At 37.6% G+C, this 20,747-nt stretch overlaps 1 protein-coding gene across 3 annotated transcripts in view; it reads left to right on the top strand.

The window, feature by feature from the left end:
* Positions 1-20,747, top strand: part of LOC107664280 (neuroligin-2-like) — a 215,837-nt gene that overhangs the window by 93,260 nt on the left and 101,830 nt on the right. For all 3 annotated transcript variants that reach the window (XM_016454804.1, XM_016454803.1, XM_016454802.1), the window contains one exon: positions 5,876-6,681. In XM_016454804.1, the coding sequence (XP_016310290.1) occupies positions 6,210-6,681 (472 nt within the window). In that variant the 5' untranslated portion in view covers positions 5,876-6,209. The remainder of the gene's footprint in view (positions 1-5,875; positions 6,682-20,747) is intronic.

The following is a 20,747-nucleotide window of genomic DNA, read 5'->3' as shown; positions in this document are numbered from 1 at the left end:
CCGCTGTCATCTCCCAGGGTGCCGAGCAGCAGCGAAACCTCGAGGGTCTGAATGAGGGCGCTTCTCAGAACCGCCCCTGCACACATCTGTCCTCCTTTATGACACTCCCTGCAGGTATCTGCTGTCTCAAACACAGACAGGCCTGGTGCCAGTGTCTCCAATTCACACCTCACAGTTCCCCCTTCAGATAAAGCGCAGAGTGAGAGAGCGCGTTCGCTATCTCTCTCGCCCATTTTCTCTCTCGTAGCCTGTTTTGTCCGTCTGTCTCTCTCTGTCTGTTTATTTCTCCCATTCATCATTTTCCATCACGCCCGGAGGGCACACAGCACGGCCACAACTGGCCAATTTAAGTCTTGTAACGATGCCATTCAAGCAATTAAGACCCCCCTCCCCCCCCCAGCCGCTCTGCTAATGCCAACTTCATGCTAGCTCTGGTCCTGCCGCTCTTCTTACACTCTTGCCCCGGCTGCGGGGGCATCAGCTGCTGCTGGACCCATCCAGTCCTCTGATTAAACACAGCACACACTGGCTCACGATCAGGGAGGTGACAAGCTCATTAGTCTGACATAAGCCTTAATTACTGCGGCGGCTGATTCTAGATCAGCGTGGAACGGAATAGCAGATGGATATGCGGGAAAGGCATCGCATGGGAGCTGATTGACATATGTGATGAACTGTCAGAGGGTAAATGCAGCAGTTCAGCAGGGTTACGAGCCACAGGATCCTGGTGTGGGTTCTTTAGAATGCGTCATGAGCAGCTTAGGGAAGCTAGTTTGGAAAATGTAGCCTGCTAAGCTTAGCTTCCTGCAAAGTAGCTAAATACAGTCAAGCTGCACTATTGTTAGCTAACAAAATGAAGTAAATGCCACTTTCATGTCAAATGGTGGCTGCAAGTACTGTAGGTGGTGCTAATCCAAAAGGGCCAACTTTGCATCAAATTGAAAAATTTGTCATTGATTTACTTCTGCATTTTCTCTAATTTATTAACGACTATTTAACTGAACTTTAAAGGGATAGTTCATCCAATAATGTAAATTATTTCATCATATTACCCACTGGCTTTCATTGAGCATTTCATTATTCATTATATTTAAAACAATCCTCTTTTGTGGTCTGCAGAAAGGGTTGTCACCTCATAATGGTTTGGAACAACACAAGGATGAATAATTTATGACAGTTTTTATATATTTTTTTGAGTTAACTATTCCTTTAGTGGTCAATTTTAGCTCAGATCCTTTTCATTCAGATAAGAAAGGTTTTGTTTAAGCTTTATTAACATTTTTGTTAATTGAAATAAAGCTGAAATAAAAAAACGATAAATATTAGATGAAAAATGTAAGCTTAAACATATTGGTAACTAACTAAAGCACTAACATTGCTAACTAATAAAATTGACAAAAACACATAATAAAATTACTAAAACTTATATTGAAAAGAAAACAGAATATATATATATATATATATATATATGTATATATATATATATATATTCTGTTTTCAACATTTCTTGTTACCTAATTTTTTTTAAGCCAATTATTTTTTATAACCTAACTGATATTTGTTGAATGTTAATTTAAATGTTTAGTTTTTCATTTACTATATTAGGAGTTTTAATGGAATTAACAGTTGCAAACAGATTATAAAAAACCTAAATCTGATTCTAAATATGTTTGGAGGAGCTGTGTTTCTTAAGTTGTTGCTTGGCAACAATACAGTAAGTCTGCCACTTAAATTATTTGGCAGAGTACATAGTTAATTCCTATTTTTAATATTAATTGCATCTATTTATTATATATTGATGTCTCATCACATTGCTGTTTATTGCAAGAAGAAAAGTTATGTTTTAATAAATTGTTGTTATTAGTAGTAACTGGGAATGATGACTGTACAATTAATTTGTCAGGAATTGAAAAACAAAGATTGAAATTAAAACAAATAGTAAAATGTAAGCAATATCACACATAAATACATACAGCTAATAGAAACAGCAAAAACACTTTCATAGAGTGTTAAACAGAAGTATCTAAATGTTTATTTTGATACAAAAATGAAGATATAAAATTGAATCAGACATCCCAGCATTACATGAGAGAGGGAATAGATTCCGAGAGAATGCGTTTATTGCCTCAGTTTGCTCTGTTGTAAGGCTGTTTGCCCAATACAGTATGACATAAAAACAGGCATATCATGCAACACCGCTGGCAAAAATAGCTTGTTATTTGAAAAGCTACACAATTTTGAAGACAGCGAAACTTCTGTCACGCTACTGAGAATGCAGTTTAGTTATTAGTGTCGCTACTTTTAGTTAGTTACGAAACACTGATCAGAAGCTAGCCATGCTCTCGCTGTCCCTTTCCATCTCTAATCTCTGTCATGTATTTGCCCTAATCTTTCTCTTTCTTGCTCTCCAGTGTTCACTCAGCCCGCCTTTTCAATTCGGTTGCATTATTGTTTAAGAAGAGTGTGTTTGTTGTGTGTGACTTTATGTGTGTGTGTGTGTGTGTGTGTGTGTGTGTGTGTGTGTGTGTTTGTTTGTGTGTGTGTTGTGCAGTATGTTTGGTCTCCAAGGTTTAATTAAAGAGCAGCCAGAGAATCCTGTCAATGGTCCCAAGACTCCCCTCAGAACCCTAGAGTCATCCTCTTCTATTTTACACTCCACAGAATACACACACACACACACACACACACACACAGATGGCCGATAAAGTGACGAATTATAAGAGGAGTGATATTGAGAACGATGGATTTTATTTTTCAGGTTTGGTTTTCAGGTTTCCCTGTTTTTACTGACAGGTACATTCCTGTTATACCTAAATTGAGGATATATAAGGATACACCAGACTTAATATAATATTATGTGTGTGTGTAAGTATGTATAGGATTTAATTTTATAATTTTTTTCCAATATATTTAGTCATATAGGCTAAATTATTGGGGCATGAACATGTACTGCATATCAGGAATAAGTCACCCTTTATTGTATACAAAGGCTAAATGCCTATATATATATATATATATATATATCTTATATGCAACATTTTATCTTTATTGAGCTTCATTTACATAAGGGTTGGAAATGGATGCAAACTAAGCACAGTACTGAGTCTTAAATTATTATGAATGAAAGCGGGAAGAATTACAGTGCATTAATAATAGGAATAAGCAGCTCAACTGTTTTATTCCTTTCCCATTTCTGTCTGACCTCCTTAAATACCACATTACATATAGACTACTGGGGGATTTATACCAGAGTTGCTATTGTATTTTTACAGCATTTATCCGTATTTAAAGCGCTAGTGCCTGTACAGGCCCCTGAGCAAAATACCTGCTATGTCTTCACACCTCTGGTTTTCTCTCTCTCCCTATTCCTTATTCTTTTTTATTCTCTCTCCAATCCATAGTTCTCAAATTCAAATAGCTTTATTGGCATAACAAAAAGACAGACACACACAAGGCGACAACAGCGCTGCACTAGAAATGCTAATGGCCACATTAAATGAGACTATTATAGGATGGTGATAAAGTAATATCACTGGAGGAGTCCATTCAGCATGATGATTGTTGCCACATTAACGATGATGGTGATGATGATGAGGAAGCATTGTTTTGCTTTTTAAATAGCTTGCCATCCACATTTACTGCACCAAGGAGGTCTATAATACCTGCAGACAGCTCTCTGTTAGCATTCCCATTTCTCCCAATGGCCGTTGCTTGGTTTGAAATCTGCCATCATTACCAGATTTTTTTTGAGCCAATCACCTCAGCTCTGGAGCCAAAGGAAATGACGTCAATGTTGAATCCATCTGTAGAGCAGCCATATTTAGTGTTATGATTTCTCATTCAATTTTCAATCTGTTTCTACTCCTACCTTTTGTAATGTCTCTAATCTGCTCCTATTTGTGTCCTTCGGTGCTGTTATATATAACATTCCTGTCATCTCAGGAGTTGAGATTTAATGCCTCTTTTTCCATTAGTTTTAAAGTTCACTGCTTATGCTTGACCTTTTGCCCTCCATCTTGTCCGGACTTCAAATCTAAACCCACATTAAATCCATTCGCATCACATAAATCTCTCTCTCCTCTGTTTTAGCTAACCGTTAAAATGCTTAAGCTAGGCGCTCTTGGCTAAATGCTAACACCATTTGAAATGAACATCAAAGTTTAAAGCATCAATCAGCTCTTTCAGGCGATTAGAGGCTTTAAAAAACAAAAGATGCGTTCACGGCGAAATGCATCGGTTCTTAATTAGACTTCATATCCGCACAGATGATTTCATTCAGGATGTGAGAGCTAAAACATCTATTTTTAGTTTGTTAGTCACAACTGACTGATAGAGGCTCTTTGTGTGGGTGTTTCGAGATGTTTTCCTTCACATCACTGTCTCCCTGTCTCTGTCTTATTGTGTTTATGATCCTCATAATGCCCTGAACGAGTCGTCTGAGCTGTCATTTGCCTGCAGTATTGCTTTTTTTCCAGGGCTTAGACGTAGAAGCCTACGGGAGGTAACTGCTGAGTCATTGAATTTTTAAGCTTCATATAAACTTTGAAAACCATTCATGTTTGATGGGAAATGTTATAGAATTGTTTTACTTGTTTCAGTGTTCTGTCTCAAATGCAATCTTGCTTTGTCATTAAAGATCTGGGCTAGAAACTAAAAGGTTGTAAGTTCAATCCGCCTGGAAATCCTTCAGTTATCACCAATACCAGCAAGATGCTTAAAAGGTACCTTCATTCCCCTAATAGTTCACCTAAAAATAAGTTACTCATCCACAAGAGTAGATGCAAACCTGTATGACTGCACAACAAAAAATGAGATATTTTAAAGAAAGTTGCAGCAGTTTTTGGACTTCATGTGTGGTCACAAATGAAACTCCATTGTCCATTGGTATTAGTGTACTGATACTGTATGGATCATTACTCACACAGAATTCACTTTCAAACCAAGCAGCTTTCTGTTGGTCAACATGGTGAAATCCATGTGGAGAACTTTTTTGCTCTCACGCGAAGATCCCGATCACACAAATTCCTGTTGAAATGAATGCCAAGTTCTGTCATGAAACTCTAGATGGCACAGGCTGATGGGTCGTTAATGCAAACTGATGATATTAACAGCATTAATCTACTTGGCACAAGCTGATTGGTTCATGTTGCATATGCAGCCAATACGCTTGCTGCTTTACATTTACAGTAAATGGCTGGTTAGCATCCACTAGAGAAGTTCGCAGCGCACTTTGAGAGTTCCTCTGAAACCCTCCACCTTCCCCAGCTCCACCTTTATAGATCTGCTACAGGTTATTCTATATGCTGCTTGTACAGCAGTAGAATGTTCTAAATACTCAATGCACCATATCTGCGTATGTATTGGCAGTAGCAAGTTCATATACTTGCTTGCAGCAGCAGCAGCAGCAATAATCTACAACTACAGCAATAACCAACAGCAGCAGCAGCATAGCAGATCTTTTCCGCCAAGACCAAATACATTAACATTTTCATATCCATTATCATGCAATCTTCCAAGAGTTGTCATGATAGAACTGTATTTCGTGAAATGTTGTTGATCAATGGTAAATGTGACCACACCTTTGCAATGAAGATCAGTGGGGTCCAAAACAACCATTGACTTTTGTTGTATAGACACAAAAACACTGAGACATTCTTCGGATTATCTTCTTTTGTGTCGCAGAGGTTAGACAGGTTCGCAATGACATCAGGGTTTTTAAATGATGACAGAATTTTCATGTAAACTATCCCTTTAATCCAGTTTGCAGCATTCAACATTGTACAAATCCATGTGGCTGATATGTGCATGCAAAGGGTAACAACTTGCACATTAACCTTTGATCACTAACCCTTATCCTTTTTGTTGTTCTTGGCAGGATCAGCAATCATCTGCGTGACCTCTTTAACTGACCCCATGAGGACGGCTGAGGGAGATGGAACGTAACAGACTTTTCTTCTTTACTCTCTACTGCATTTCCACGATAACCCACCAGGGCTGAGCACAACCACAGCCCCTCGTCCACCCCAACCCTTCCACAGTCGCTCCATTCCTGTCCTCCCTCTTACTCCCTGAAAGACCAAAACAAACCAGCAGGACCACTTTTTCTTGTTCTGTTATAATAGTTTAACTTTCCTTTGCCCTTCACCCGTGACAAAGCAAAGCGGAAGTCAATAAACCGGCGAAGCGAAGAAGGAAAAAACAAGACAGTCATGTATCTGCCCCATGGCTGCAAACGTGATTTGGGCCATGCCCGCAACTCAGAGGCCACCCACGCAATTACTCTCCTCTGGTTGGCTCTGTGGATCACCTTGGCATTGTGTCAGCGCATTGATCCCGGCTCCAAATATCCCACCGTCACCACAAACTATGGCAAGTTGCGCGGGATTAAAAAAGAGCTTAACAACGAGATTCTGGGTCCCGTAGAACAGTACCTTGGCGTCCCCTATGCCACAGCGCCAATCGGAGACCGTCGTTTTCAGCCGCCGGAAGCTCCTGGGTCTTGGCAGGAAGTGCGGAACGCTACACAGTTCGCCCCTGTTTGCCCGCAGAACGTGCATGGTGTTTTACCTGAGATCATGCTGCCTGTGTGGTTTACCGACAACTTGGACATGGCCGCCACCTACATTCAGAATCAGAGCGAAGACTGTCTCTACCTCAACGTCTATGTGCCCACAGAGGATGGTGAGTGTCTGACACAACACAGCAAAGCATTATGGTTATATCTAATAGGGGGAGTAGAGTGCAACAGTGCCCATCCACATTTTCAGCAGCCTTGGTTCAGGAAGTATTTTCCCATAGGGATTTTAAAAAAGTCAAGGGGTTATAAGCCATGAACAAAACCAACCAGCTACGAGGTAAATCACAACATTGCAAACTTATTTTTGAAGCAAAAAATATTTGAAAATCAGACAAAAAGATAAAACTTTAATAAGGGAAGGAACTACAGTCCCAAAAGGCATTGCAAATGAAATAATCTAAAAAAAAAAAAAAAAAAAGATGAGTAAGTATAGAACTATTGATATTGATTATGGATATAGAAACGATATATTTTATGTTTATTGCAAAATATGCACAGTAGGTCTGTCTTCAAAGGTTTATAAGTTAAAGAACAATTCCCCTATGGAGAAAATGAATGGGGTTTTTAATTCTGGAACCCAACTGCTGCACTCTATTGAGTAATAGAACCTATAGACATGCATTTTGCATGTGCTGCATAGTAGATGCTACAATATTTAGGGATAGTTTGCCCAAAATTAAAAATTGTTGTCATTTACTCATTACTTTTTACTGTTGTTCCAAATCTGTATGACTTGCTTTCTTCTTTGGAACACAAAAGAATATATTTCAAACAATGTCTTGTTTTGTCCATATTATGAAAGTCAGTGGGGTCCAGAATTGTTTTGGACCTCACTGACTTTCCCTGTATGGACAGAAACAGTTGAAACATTATTCAAAATATGTGACCCGTGCTGGCAAAATGAGTCGGACTGAGCAAATTTTCAAAAATGAGTTATTTTTATTTTCACATTCTCCATTAAAATACCTTCAAAATGATATATGACTTGTTGGAATCGGACGAAAAAAATGACTGAGCTACAGATTTAGAGAAATATCGAGTTAAAGATTCCAAAGCAAAATCACCTAGCAACGCTGCATATTTTCCTCCATTAGCCTATACTATACTCTTAATCACAATATAGCTATTTTTATTTTATCTTTGTTATTAAAAATTAGAACAGATGCAAGTAAACAGTAGTTTAATCAATTAATCATAATTAATCAATTAATCATCAATTAATTAATTATTTAATCAGCGAATGATTCCTTCTTTTCTTTTAATGTATGATTAACATTGAGACAGATCTATATTAAGACCTACTGCAATGCATGTATCTAATATAATGTTACACATCAGATTTATCCCCAACGATTAACTAAATGTTTATGTAAATGATTATGTGAATCTCGCCAAGACATTCATTATTTTGCAATAATTTACTTTATAAGGAGATCGCGTGCTTTCGGAGAGGCGCATTTTACGCACGCACTTTGCAAATGTCAGTCAGCGTGATCGTTTTTTTGTTTTCATCAACATGGGTTTAAAAATCATATTTTACTGGTTTGGACTCATGTCAGCGAGAATTCAATATGAATATTCACGAAGCTGGAATGCTGAAAACTTATAGACTACTCCTCTCAGAAAATGTACAAATAAAGATCATTTTTAGATGTTTAATTACTATTTGGAGCATTGGGTTCACTAGAAGAGGGCTTAATGAACTAATTTTTGTAAAAACCTCAAATTTGACCAAAACTGACATTTTTCACTTCTTTTGCCTGTAGCTCAAAATTAGACCGTGCGTATTCCGACTCATTTTGCCAGCACGGGTCACATATCTTTTTTTTGTGTGTGTTCTGTGGAAGATTTAGAATGACATGAGGATGAGTAAATCATGACAGAATGTTCATTTATGACTGGACTATCTCTTTAACACTACAAAGTACCATACAGTGAAAATGAAATCATTTTCTGCCCTTGAACTTTGGTGCAGCTTTACCAGACCTTGACTAAGGACATGTCCTTGCCTTTTCCCAGTTATGATCAGTCCCCTGCACTCTGGATCAGGACTTGTCAGGAATAGTTTACCCTATGATTCACTTAAAGAGTGAGGCCAGCTGGAAAGACTAAAGCGTTCTGGGAAATTACTTATGCCCCAGTATAAGACGTACATTTACGACAAATTGGGGTTAATTGATGGAGAGTTAACAAACCAAAGAAGTGACTAACTTTTCAGACTGAAGTAAAACCCCTCAACATTTGTCTTTTTTCTTCTCCTCTTCCAGTTCTTTTTTGTCTTTTTTTCTTTTGAGAGAGAGCAAAGTGGACAGATACTCTCAGAGGATGGAAAGAGCTGATTTGCGAGGAGGTGTTTTTCTCTCGCAATTAAGGTTCCAGCCGCCAAGTCGCCTAGAGAAACAAATTATTGACATCAGCAGTAATTTGCAATCTCAGCGCCCTTTTTGCTCCTTTCCTCTCAGTTTTTACCTCTTTTTGGCAGCCAGTGGAGGTGTTTTGTGTTTACAATGGTAATTGTCTTATTTAAGCAATTCTTTCTATTATGAAAGAGTGCTTTGTAATTTGCAACCCGTGTTAATGAGGAAAAAGTCATCAAAATTATTACCTCCGTATGTGCACTATATACTGTACATGCCAACGCATAGTATATAATGCCTCAGTCATAGCACATCAGCAGCATATTCCAGCACATTGCAGTCAGACTGAACATCTGCATAGGCGTGTGAATGTTTGTTCACAGCAAAGATGCCAGTGTTGTTTTCTTGTTTTTTGACACCATCAGCAATGTGTCTCTTTTCCTTCCTTCTCTTTCTACTCTCTCTCGTTCTGTCTTCCAACACTCATTTTCATCCCACATTATCTCTTTCTCTGCGCCATGTGTCTTTCACAAAGCCCTCTGCAAATCTGCCGATTCCTAGATTCCCAAATGTGCCAGTTTCCATTTTCCCAAATCCCCAAATTCCCTTTAATCCACTCAGTCTCTCCCAAGCTGGCTTGCAATCCTGCGCATCAGAGTCGCTATTTAGAACAAATACGTTATCCAGTGCATTGTGTTTCCACACCAAATGGTGGATTAATTCCTTCATTTAGAGCATGATTAAGCTGTACATGACTATATAAGTTCAGATCTAATAAAGGAGCTCTTTTGTTTAGTCTTACATATGTAGAGCAAGTCAAGTGCCTTAGAACTGCAGTAAAGATATACAGATTTATTCTTTTACAGAAGTGTATGCATGCTGTACTGCAGTTGATCCATGTGAGAGTTAGAAGAGGGGGTGGAAAGGAGATCAAAGCTACTACATCAGTTACTATATGTGGGGACCATCTTGGCCCCAAACTGCCCCAGGCAACTTATACAGCACTATATAGTCTCATTATTTGTCTCCCTTTGTTCTTGTTCCTCTGACTATATATAGTGACATCTGTTATAGCCTCTTTTAGAGTAAACTAAAGCAGAATTCTGAATTCTCAGATGCCACTAGATTTAAATATTTTATGTTTTTACAGGATGGAATTGATTTCCATAATTCCATCAAAATATTTTAATGTTTTGACAGTAGTTTTGATCTGAAATATTATGAATTATTTGTATAACTTTTCTTATTTAATATATTTTAAAATGTAATTTATACAATTACAATATATAATTTATTTTCCATATAATGTACATTATTGTTGCTCCTCTATGCCCCACCTTTCTGAAACGCGTCGATTTTTACAAAGCTCATCGTTCTGAAAAGCGAGGTGTGCTCTGATTGGCCAGCTATCCAGAGCGTTGTGATTGGCCGAATACCTCAAGCATGTGACGGAAATGTTACGCCCCTACCATACTGTGATGCCAACTCCCGGCACGACGAGACAAAACCTAGGTTAAATGCAGAGCACTAATTCCAAGTATGGGTCACCATACTTGGCCACATGTCACGTCACATCAGAAAACAGTCCTCGTCCTCCGTAAAATGCACTGCACACGTCTGAATATTTGGGTTGAACTGTTCTGGAACAGTGTTGTAAATACAACTTAACCACTGATTTCTAGTTGTGTCCTCTTTTGGAAGACCAAACAAAGTAGTTTCGCTTTCACAACGAAACACACAGCGTCTCCACAACATGGCGGCGGCAACAGTGAGAATAAAAGGTGCTATTTGGGCGGCGTTATGCAAATCTCCCCACATCGTGATGTAGACATGTGGGGGCGTGTTAGAACGAGCCGTTTTAGGTAGGCGTGGTTGACTCTTAACGTTTATAAAGAATATCTCTTTGGATTTGAGACTTTAGTCTTTGCAACTTTACAGATCTTCTTTATGCACCAAGAGCTTGTAACACTTCAAAGAAAAAGGAGAAATTGAAATAGCATCATATGGCCCCTTTATTTTAATGTCAAACATCACCTAACCCCAAAATTAAATTTTTGCCGTTATCTGTAGCAGTCATTAACGACATGGACATTTTCCTTTTTTTTTCGACAAACAAATGTGGAGCCTATTATTGTTATTATTAAAAGCCTAGTTCTTGTTTTGGATGCCCAAATTTCTTTTCTCTTTTTCTCTCGTTCTCGTCCGGTGGTTATGGCAGGGCTGAGTAAGCCTGGGGAGAAAGTAGCAGGACCTGTGGGAGTTGTTTGAAGGCTGGAGGCGGATGGTCAATCAGAGGCATGTGTGAGCAGGACTGATGGGTTGGTTTTAGCATGACTGTGCACTCTGCAGCCCACCTGATACTGTCACCAGCCTGTCTACTCACTCTTCTCTGTCAGATCGATTTGACCAAGAGAGAACACAAAGCCTACAGGATTTTCGCATTTTTTTTAAGCAAAAAATAGATAAATTGATCAGTAAATCAACAAGCAAGTAAAATCTGAATAGATTGGCTTTACACAAAGCAGACATAACATGATTCTGCCTTAAAGAGCTACAATAACCATATATTGAAGTATCCCAAAGGCCAAGGAGGTAGAAATGAGAAATAGAAGAAAGAAATGAGGGAACGCTTGAACAAAAGATGAAATTCGAATAGCACTCTTGTTTTCTATGGGAGGGAAATCAAAACTGCTTCGGACAGCACCTGAGCATTGGTGTGGAGGGGGCGTTTTTTTAATTAGCTCCTGGAAGCTCTGAGGTATTCTGAATATAGACGGACCATTGCGGGCCCCTTTGAAGTATTAGAAGCCGAGAAGCACAAAAACAACTCTGCGACGCATGACAAAAAAAAAACAAATATTCCAACAGAAGTTTACAGGCTACAGCTGGAGTGTTTGAGATTTTGACTTTTAACAGGATCGGTTAGTGTAACTCGGAGGTGGGCTGCTTTTAGCAATGGCATCATTGTCATATTATGACCGAATGAATGTTTAGAGGGGAAAAAAAATCATTTAGCCTTCTCTCCCCTGAACTACTGTAGCTTGTTCTTTTCCACAGTGTTTCCGCCTTTCACTGAATGAAAACCAAAGGAAGGCTTCAATTTTGAAGCAAGGTCAAACCAATGGAATCAGCCGAGGTCAGTTTCTCAGTGTGAAGTTTTTAGTGGAAAGTAATGAGAGCAAATTGGTAACTTTCCAGCTGAGAACGCGTGTGCAGGCTTACTTGAAATCGTGTGTGTGTGTGTGTGTGTGTGTGTGTGTGTGTGTGGAAATCCCAGAGCAGAACTGTTATTGTTAGACTGCTGGGCCATGAGATTTTGGGGAGGAAGTGTGTGTTAATGAATGTGTCTATAAGGCTGTCAGCTCAAGAGAATAACAATACTCAATTAAAAGTATGAGATAACAGCTGACAGACACAAGAAAAAGAATAAGACGGGACGTGAGTAATAAAGATGTAAAGTGCAAGAATGAAGAATGAATATACTGCAAAGGGAGACCGAATAAGCAAAGTAAATGAGAGAGATGCAGAGAAATGGAGGGAAAATGGAGAGGGAAGGAGATGAGAACAGATATGTATGGATAGATAACACTGACACAGAATGAGGGTTTGGCAGGGGAAGGGGTCGCCTTGGCAACCCCTCAGCTCTTCCTGCGTGTAGCTGTCAGGAAGCACGTCAGAGCCGTGCGAGCGTGTGTGTGCATCCTTGTGCGTTACCAGTAGACTCTCAATGAAGGAATTAGCAAGAGCTCTGCCACACACTCTATTTATAGCCACAGAAGAGAGAGCCACTTGAGAGAAAGTTATTAGGTGTGTGTGAATTCTTGACGTAGGCCGTTGTTGTGCAGATAGCGCATTGTTCCAGGTCGTGCCGTGCTTTCTTTCTTCCTCTCCTCTTTGCCTCACGCAGAAACTCTCCTCACATGCTAACAAGCTAATTAGTTTGACATCAGTTGTCGTCGGAGGTGTTTGTACAGTTACAGGCAATTGATGGAAACGAGCTTACTAAAGATCCCACTGACTTCTGGGACTGTTACAGAAAGTACCATGAATGAATGTACTCCATTAATAAACACGTATAGATTAGGTGTCTAAAGAAGCTGTTTTCAGGACCGTCTAATTGCTACAGATAAAATGGAGGACTTTATTTATGCTAATGGATAAATGCTGTTGGAAATTAATAGTAGTTGACCAATTTTTTTTTTTTTTTTTTTGATAGCCAATATACATATATCAAACTTTTTAATTTAACAATGGCTACAAAATAGCCTAAGTATAATAACTGCTACAATTAAATGTATATTTAATTTCCATTGGACAAAATAGGAAACAAATAAAATAAAAAACTTTTATTTAAAAATCTATAAAATAAACAGATTTGTACTTCAGATAGCAACTTCTTGACTCTTTAATCCTATTATGATTATCATGCACAGAGTACATGTGTTTTATACAGGAAACAATTTTGCACCTAATAGCTGGATTTGCTGAAGTTTGCAAGGTTTGTGGAATTAAATATTTAATAGGTATTCAAAGGCTTGTTTAAATGATGCAAATGTGTATTTTCTGAAAGCCGACGGTATATTAAAAAGTATTATTGCGTTCGCCTTTCTTTTATTAGACAGAAATGAGAGCTCCTCCACGTCTGCAATTAGGCACTAGGCTTCTCAGTGCTTCTGACACTTATAGGCCAAAAAGAAAAACACATTGGCTAATGCCGATAATTACAAAATGACAGATATCTACTGATATCTGGTATTGGCCTTTGTGATATATATTGGCCTGCCACCAGAAATGAAGTAGAGGTTTGGTGTGAAAAGTTGAAGGAATAGTTCACTCCAATTATTTTCTCACTATCATGTCATTTCAAACCCTTGAATGGTGTTGAAGTTAATAGTGATGAATAGCGTGCTGTCAAACTCAAATAATTAAGCCAAAAAGGCACCATAAAAATAGTTCTCTGTTATGTCTTGTGCGTTGTATTTCACATCAGTAACTGGTTTGATATCATGATCTTTTGTTATGAGACACTTGATGTTGATGCTATTGACTTTTCATCTACGCTGTAACCACTGTATTTGATTTAAAAGCTTCACCAGAGGGAAAGACTGTTACTAATAATTACATACATTGTAGTCTGTTCCTTACATAAAACTATTATACGAGTTCAGTAGACTTGGAATAAAGTGCATGAGTTAGATGGACTACTTTTATGGTGCCTTTTGTCCGTTTTGATACTTGACAGCCCAGGGTCACTTAGAACTAGTGTTACTTTAATATCATTGAGATTCAACCTACGAAAATGTTTTCGTTATTTTCTCAAAGTAAAATTTTATACGGTTGACTACAGTAATGACATGAATATTCCTTTTTCACAGAAAAATAAGATCATACAGGTTTTGAACAGCATAAGGGTGAGTAAATAATAAATAATGACACATAAATAACTATTTCTTTAACAACTACTTTAAGTAGTTTCTTTGTCTTGGGTGGTAACAGGCTTCAAAATGCCACCCTGCATCTTTCCTCTCACTCATAGAGAAACATGGAAACATATGCATACATGCAGAGCCATTGCCCTCTGATTTCCTTTCTGTTTCTCTGTCTCTCTTTCCCTCTCCTTCCTCCTGCTGCTTTCTTTCTCACTTGTTTCTTCTCTCTCTTTCTCTCCTTCTCTCTCTCTCTCTGTGTAGCTCAAAGGGCTGTCTCTTCAGTGCCTGCTGCAGCTTAGGCGGCAAGTGGCTGTGAATGCAAATTAGATTCAAAAACAGACACACACACACACTCACACACAGGGTTGTACCTCTCCTGGTGCTTCGGAGAAGGATGAATGTGGAAGTAGAAACTGTGGGAGAGGCAAAGAAGGAAAGAGCAATTGGGGAGAAAGTAAAAATAAAAAGGAAGTTTGAGAGTACGTGAAGAGTGAACCAGTCTGACCTTATATCAGTTTTTACTGTGTGAGGGGAAAAAAAAGATCTGGTACACGTCCCATAGACGGGTCTAGGCATAGTTTTTTGCCATATTCTATGCTGATTTTGTGAGAAAATCTGCAGATTTCTGTGGAATGGAGGTATTGAAACTGTTACTGGGGACACGAGAAGAGAAGAGAAGAGAAGAGAAGAGAAGAGAAGAGAAGAGAAGAGAAGAGAAGAGAAGATGTTGGCGTGGTGGAACATTGTCAGTGACAGTGACATGTTCTATTTTGATCCATGTGATTAGCGGCTGCTTTTGTGTGTTTTAACAGGATTACAGCAACGTCAGCGGGAAAAGGAGAAAAACAATAGTCACTTAAAATGAGCTAGATTCTATTAAATCAGCAAGATTAGCCTGCATCTGTCATGTGTGCACTCATACACACAATCTCTCACATTCACACACAGACACACACAATGACAAAAGTCATTAATAGGCCTCATAAGTCACTATGGAGTGTTTGACTTAGCTGTCACAAACCATAATTGCAGAGTTATGATTATGTTTTTGCTCTCCAAGACACTTTATGATTACAACCGACAGCATTTTCCTATACTTTTCTAATTATTATGCATGCAGATATTAGAATATGATATTAATTATAAAAATATATATTAATAATTGGTTCATTGAGATTTGTTCGTAAATTAAATTTTCTACTGTATTTTTAGCTGTTTTTAGTTTTTAGTATTTGTGACAAACAGTACAGATCAAAAACATAAAGACCTATATGTACCTCATAAATTCGTCGGTCATCCGACGTGACGTCAAGAGTGACCGACTGAAAGGGAACTAATATGCTGATATGATGCTCAAGTAACATTTCTTATAATTATCTATGTTAAAAACAGTTCATATTTGGTTGAATATTTTTCTGGAAATAATAATACAATTTTAAGGATTGTTTATTGAATAAGGTTTTTGCTGTCACTTTTGATCAATTTAATGCATCCTTGCTGAATTAACATATTTCTTTCTTTCAAAAAAGAAATCGTACTCACAAATTTGAAGCAGTAGTGTATATATCATACACTGGAATTACACCATAAATTTAATGAGATTTATGCTAAAAGAAGTGAAATTATCAAGCAATGCAAATGCAAATACATGTATGGTACATTCTCTAAATACATAATACACAATATCTTATGCAGTTTTACTTTTCAGATATATAATTGATTTTGTTTTAAGGATGCTTTGATATTTTTAGTTAAAAGATACTAATTGAGATTTTTTTAATCTCTCTAGTAGTGGACCGTTTAAGTGCATTTTTTCTTAGAATATGATATTACAGCAGTCATTATAATGAGCTCTTGGCTCATGTCAGCTGTATGCAGGATTTGAAGAGTCTAATGTCAGTCTTATGACAGCTCTCTGCAGTCTTTATGACTGAGCAGGCAGATATATCGCCGGGCATCATGTTTCTCTGGAGACCCAGCTTTAATTCCATGCGGCGGGGGTTACCGGGGAAACAGTTTTAACCTTCATGCTGTCTGCATCTCCACCACACCTAAATGTCATCCCATCCAGCTCTGCTCTGTTCAAATACTCCTCTTTTCACAAATTCACTCTATCCCAATCACCTTATCTCTGTGTGTCTCTCTTTTTATCTACACCAAACACTCCTTCCACTTTCATTCAGCCTCCTATTATTCTCTATTTATCCTTTGTCTCTCTTTCCCTCTCCAAATCCACCATATTACATTTTTTTAGTAAGTGGTACCATGGCAATACTGTGGCTTTTTGGACACTACTGTAATAGTAATATAATAGGGTTACATAAACTGAATTGCAGCAGTGGTTCTTAACCCTTTTTCCAAAACAATATTTTGGTATTTCTGCTGTTTATTTATTGATGTATTGAATTAATTAACATGGTTAATTATTTTAATATATTAAATTACTAAACCACGATTCATTCATTTCAACTAACTTCCATAAGTTATGTTCTAATCCAGAACTGTATGTTCTTCAATCATTATTGGGAAAAAATAACAAATATTTCATAATAATAATTTCTCAATTTAAGCCACCCTTGGTAGTTTAATGAGACCCCCTGATTGAGAACCACTGCTTTGGAGTTCAGTGTAAATATCATGGCATATGAATATGATGATCATTCAGGACCATGGGTATATAAAGACACTTTCACACGTACGCTGTGTCCAAAAACTTAGGCTTGTTGCCTTGCTGCCTTATCAGGCAGTGACTTTGCAGGCAGTGTTTGCGAACAAAGGTACATCCCCGAAACTGATTTCAGAAAGGCTTCTGAGAGAACATAATGATCTACTACAAAATAAGAGAGCTTTTTATTACAATACTAATTTCTTGCCTTTTTTAGCTTAACTGTCACAGCATCGAATGCACAGGAGAGTGAGATATTATAGGCAGGAAGATACATCAATACTGCCTTCAAAAATTAATCACATGAAGGTGTCTCAGTAGACAGGATGTCACACAGTCATATGATTTGGACGTGCCTTGTTGCCTTCTTACCTCCATATGTTGCCTGCGGAGGTGTCATTTTTCAGCTTTTGGACACAGCCAGAGTTTTAGTTCCAGTCATGTTCCAACACACCTGGATGTAATTTTCAAGTAAAACCAAAGACCTTGATTAGTTTATTCAGGTGCTTTTAATTAGATTTGGAACTACACTCTGCAATAGACAAATGCTGTAGGACATTGGGTGTTTCTCAAACGGAAGGCTGCATCCTCCGAAGGCTGCATATCTCGGCTGCCACGTCATCAAATGTCACTGAAGGCCGTCTCAATCGCAAGGATCCTTGGAAGGCAGCCTTCGTTTCGTGTCCTTCATTCAGCTGAATTTGAAGGATGCATGGGATATATCCTCCGTGACCTTCAATCACCTATCCTATCATGAAAATAAACTGATGAAAAACGATTCAGTACTGAGCTTGTCTGAATTTATTATGAAATGTAAGACAAAAATTATGTTTTCAGACATGAAAGCATAGATGTTATTTTTTGTTTTGGTGTAAATGACTCACTAAACGCCAGTGGTGTAATGCAACGAAGTAATAATACTTCGTTACAGTACTTAAGTATTTTTTGGGAGTATCTGTACTTTACTTGAGTTTTTATATTTCAGTCAACTTTTACTCCACTACATTTCCTAATTAAAATGTATACTTTTACTCTGATACATTTCCCCGAAGCATATTCGTTACTTACTACAAAATAGTCAGAATTCAGAAGAACACGGACTGCAGGAAAGCAGGTTTGATGAATCAGTGGTCTGACGTTTGCAAGTTAGACTCCTAAAAACACCTTTGCTCGTGCAAACAAGTGCGCGCACAACCACGGATGATTCACTTTCCACTCAGGTCGAGTCTGGGGTGTGCGATATACAGCATCATCTGCGATAATATGGTAAGTGTTGTTATAATGATGTGCAGATATATATATATATATATATATATATATATATATATATATATAATTTGCTTCTTTTCCATTTTGCATTTACTTTTACTTTCAATATTTAAGTACGTTTAAGATTTTAAAAATACTTTTCGTACTTAAGTACAATAAATATCACATACTTTAAGACTTTTACACAAGTAATATTCTAAACGGTGACTTCAACTTCTACCAAAGTCATTGTCTGGTAAGATATCTGTACTTTTACTTGAGTATGGCTTTCAGGTACTTTATACACCACTGCTAAACGCTAAACTGCGAATAATGTAAGCCACCTGGAGACTAGACGGCTGTGATTCATTGTATTGCATTAATAGAAAGCCAAATAATATAATGATTTGTAATACAAAGTATTTTTCCAAAACGAAGTTTTCTTCGTATTTTCGTGCCGTGGCGGTGAGGGCAGGAACATATGCGACGTAGCCACGCGCACTTACTATACTGTCTCATTCTAGCGTTTAATGCCGAGGAGGACTCTAGCCTACCTCTGAAGGACTGAGCTAGGAAGGACGCGTCTCCCTATATCTGACACACCCACTTCAGGTCTTGCAGTCTCCACTAATGAGCTGATGAGTTGAATCAGGTGTGGTAGATGAGGGAGACATACAAAATGTGCAGGGCTGGGGGTACTCCAGGACAGGTTTAAGAACCACTGCTGTAGGAGCTACTGAAGAACTGCGTTAAGTGATCAAATTCACATTTATTTAGCCTCTTTTCTGATATGTATAGCCAACCAATCCATTAATTTTCTGATTGGATATCAATCAAACCCTGTATGTTTTCCTTATTGAATATCCAGTTTCACTCAGAAAAATGTTACATTATGAAAGTAAAATAGATTCCAAATAACAACTGATTTTGATTTAGAATTTAATATTATTTAATAGTGACATTTTAGGACAACCCTAACCCCCTAAAACTATATGGTATTACTGTCTGATACTATTACTGTACCATCTTTGTGTCTCTCTTTTAATCAATCTCTTTTCTATCCTGTATCTATCAGAGGTTATTATAGTTAAATAAAACATATAAAACAAAAATAAACATTTTGTTACTTGAAATGAAATTAAAATTAACTGAAATAAAATAATACAAATCTGAAACTCATTTTTTTCATCTAGTTGCTAACATTTCTCATTTTCACTTAGTTTAACTTGAAACAACTAAACCCTAAATAAATATGAATAAAAACTATATACACATATGTGACCCTGGACCACAAAATGAGGTCAAAATGATATATAAATCTCAATTGAAATTGAGATTTATACATCATGTAAAAGAAGAATAAATAAGCTTTCCATTGATGGTTTGTTATGATAGGACAATATTTGGCTGAGATACAACTATATGAAAATCTGGAATCTGAGGGTGCAAACAAATCTAAATATTGAGAAAATCACCTTTAAAGTTGTCCAAATGAAGTTCTTAGCCATGCATATTACTAATCAAAAATTAAGTTTTGATATATTTACAGAAATGTACAAAATATCTTTATAGAATATCCTAATGATTTTTGGCATAAAAGAAAAATCAATCATTTTGACCCAAACATTGTATTTTTGTCTATTGCTACAAATATTCCCATGCTACTTATGACTGGTTTTGTGGTCCAGGGTCACATATAAAAACTAATAAAAATGACAAAATACACAACTAAATTACTAAACATTTAACTAAAATAAAAAATGGACAATATAAAAGATCATTCAAAATATTAATAAAAAAATGTAATTGTATGTCAGTGATACCAACTGCTACATATTTCCTTTATCTACCAAGAATCTTCCTCACGACTTTATCAAAGCGAAAAAAAAAAAAACTCAACTCATTATAGATCCATGCTGGACTGTGGCAATACTCTGTTTAATAGAATCTAATGCTAAATCTAATTCTCATTTACATCTCCCCATGTCGTATAATAGAAACGCACTTCACACCAGGTCGGCCAGGCATCTTTAATGCTGTTAAATAGAGCTCAATTATATCCAGTCTATCAAAGTCACTTGGGTGCTCTCTTTCTATCACTGCTCTAATTTCTACCCATTTCCACTCAGGAGAAGCTGAGAGGCATGAAAACATCAGGTGGAAGCCATCTGGCTATCTCATTCCTCTTTCAAGCTGATTTTCTGAATCATATTTCTGTAAAGAGGGTGAGCCACAGGTAGCAGATTGAACTCATATCCCCCCGTTTGGGATATCAGAGGAGAGGGTAGATTCCTGCTAGAACGTTCCGGTCCACAGACACCTGTGGTCGGCCTGATTACGAGCCCTGACATCTAACACTGAGGGAGTGTGTAATTCGACTGGCATCTGCTGATGAGGCTTGCTGTGTGTGTGTGTGTGTGTGTGTGTGTGTGTGTGTGTGTGTGTGTGTGTGTGTGTGTGTGTGTGTGTGT

The sequence above is a fragment of the Sinocyclocheilus anshuiensis genome, unplaced genomic scaffold, assembly GCF_001515605.1.
Source record: "Sinocyclocheilus anshuiensis isolate Anshui unplaced genomic scaffold, SAMN03320099.WGS_v1.1 scaffold99, whole genome shotgun sequence".
In the NCBI taxonomy this organism is placed as follows: domain Eukaryota; kingdom Metazoa; phylum Chordata; class Actinopteri; order Cypriniformes; family Cyprinidae; genus Sinocyclocheilus; species Sinocyclocheilus anshuiensis.
Note: the sequence above shows the minus strand (reverse complement) of the source record. Positions and strands in the feature narration are given on the sequence as shown.